Raw genomic sequence first — 1,814 nt, forward strand, 5'->3', positions numbered from 1 at the left:
CCACTCTTGTTCGGCCCACCCCAATGAACTGCACGTCGATATGACTTGACGTAGGCATTATACCTGCGTCGAAATGGTTTCAACGTGGTATGGGTGCATGGTTGATTACCTGGATCGAGCGTCCTGAGTTGTCCAAGGGCCCACAGTGTCTCGAAGGACTTCGTTGACGTACTCCGCCAGCCGCGCATGTCCATGCGCTCGTGTCAGCTTCTGCCCTCCTCTCATATCATTACCTTTTGTTGCCTGCCCTGTCAATAGATTGAAGTTGTCGGGTATGCGCAGAAACTCCAGCATGGCCAAACGCTCGGGCCGTGATGTTGAGGCTCGCTTGCCCCTCTCCATGACACGTTTCCACTGTGCAAGCAGCCATCAATTGTTCTCGCTTTGATTGGCTATAACTATCTGCTTGCTGATTGGCGTTCTCAAACTAATTCAATTCTGCTTCTGCTTTTCGTGACGAAAAGCAAAATCTGATAATCAGTTTTTTGGAACGAAAAGCAGTTTGGTTTCTATATTGACTCTCCCTATTGTGTCGGTCTGCGTATAACGTGAATCTGAGTCCATGGTATCCTTGGTCGGATAATCATGTGATAGCCTTCCTAACCATAAAGTTTAATGTACACTTCTCACCCAGCGCCATACCTTAAGGGGCATAAGGTTACCGTCTAGGGGGTGAAGTAGATTCTATTTTAGGATGCGTATCAAACTACCATAACTTTCAGCATGCTGTTGGTCAGGAATTGAAATGAAATGGCAAAGGTCTATCTGGCACTGATGTCGTTTGATTAGGCAAGAACGAATTGAAAGCTCAGGCTACGGGCAAGCCAGCGAGCGTAAACTTGAATGTGATGGAAGCTACCCCGATGGAGCCGAATGGCATGGCCCAATCAGGAGCGACTATGGAACGCATCAAAGTGTCGGCCAAAGGAAAGGCCAAGTCGACAACGACGGCGTCGACAAAAGGGAAGGCGAAGTTGAAGGCACCACCCAGGATCACCGCAACAGTGCAGCATTTACCAGCAACTGCCGCAGAAGGCGAACAATTTCTGCCTGATGCGTGGAGCGAAACCCAGCGCGAGTTGTTGCAACGTATTCAGTTGGCGTATCCAAGCGATTTGGAGGACGAAACCAAGGATGACCCCGATGTGGCCCCATCAAACGTCTGCTGAACGCGATGACATTGTCACATGTGTGTTTGAGTCGAAGCTAACGTATGCACCGATAAGATTGGCAAGTGCAAGAAAGGCTTTCCGCAGCCCCTGCAAGCTACCACAACAGAGGGGGTCGATGGGTATGCCAAGTACCGTCGCGACACGGCAGCAGACCAGTACTGTGTGCCACACAACCCGTACTTGGTGCACAGCCACATCAACGTCGAGGTTTGCACAAGCATCAAGGCCGTCAAGTATCTGTACAAGTACGTGTACAAGGGCAGCGACCGGACCTGCTTGACGAGGCACGGGAATACGTTGAAGGACGCTACGTGACCTCCCTCGAAGCTATCACACGCATCCGCTGCTACGACCTGCAAAGGATGTCCCACGCTGTCGAAGCATTGACCGTGCACGAGAAAGACCAACAGCATTGCACCTACGAAGAAACCCACGACGCAGAATCGGTCGTTGCCAGTAACCAAAAGACCAAGTTGATCTCCTTCTTCCTCGCTTGCGCGCAAGGCTTGACCGGGATCAACGGCGTTCCTGCAAAGAACTGCCTGTACTTGGACTTCCCGCAGTACTTCCCATTTCGAAAACACTGCTTCTTGAAAGACGAACTCCTTCCGAAGTGTATACGTAAGTACTGTTCACCACATC

General features: G+C 50.7%; 1 protein-coding gene across 1 annotated transcript in view; it reads left to right on the forward strand.

The window, feature by feature from the left end:
* Positions 1–848: 848 nt before the first annotated feature.
* Positions 849–1,814, forward strand: part of H257_14254 (hypothetical protein) — a gene marked incomplete at both ends in the record, with an annotated part of 5,754 nt that continues 4,788 nt past the window's right edge. Inside the window, 3 exons of the mRNA XM_009842021.1 lie at positions 849–1,160; positions 1,227–1,379; positions 1,436–1,793. Of these exons, the coding sequence (XP_009840323.1) occupies positions 849–1,160; positions 1,227–1,379; positions 1,436–1,793 (823 nt within the window). The remainder of the gene's footprint in view (positions 1,161–1,226; positions 1,380–1,435; positions 1,794–1,814) is intronic.

Source organism: Aphanomyces astaci (assembly GCF_000520075.1).
Source record: "Aphanomyces astaci strain APO3 unplaced genomic scaffold supercont1.55, whole genome shotgun sequence".
Classification (NCBI taxonomy): Eukaryota; Oomycota; class Saprolegniomycetes; order Saprolegniales; family Verrucalvaceae; genus Aphanomyces; species Aphanomyces astaci.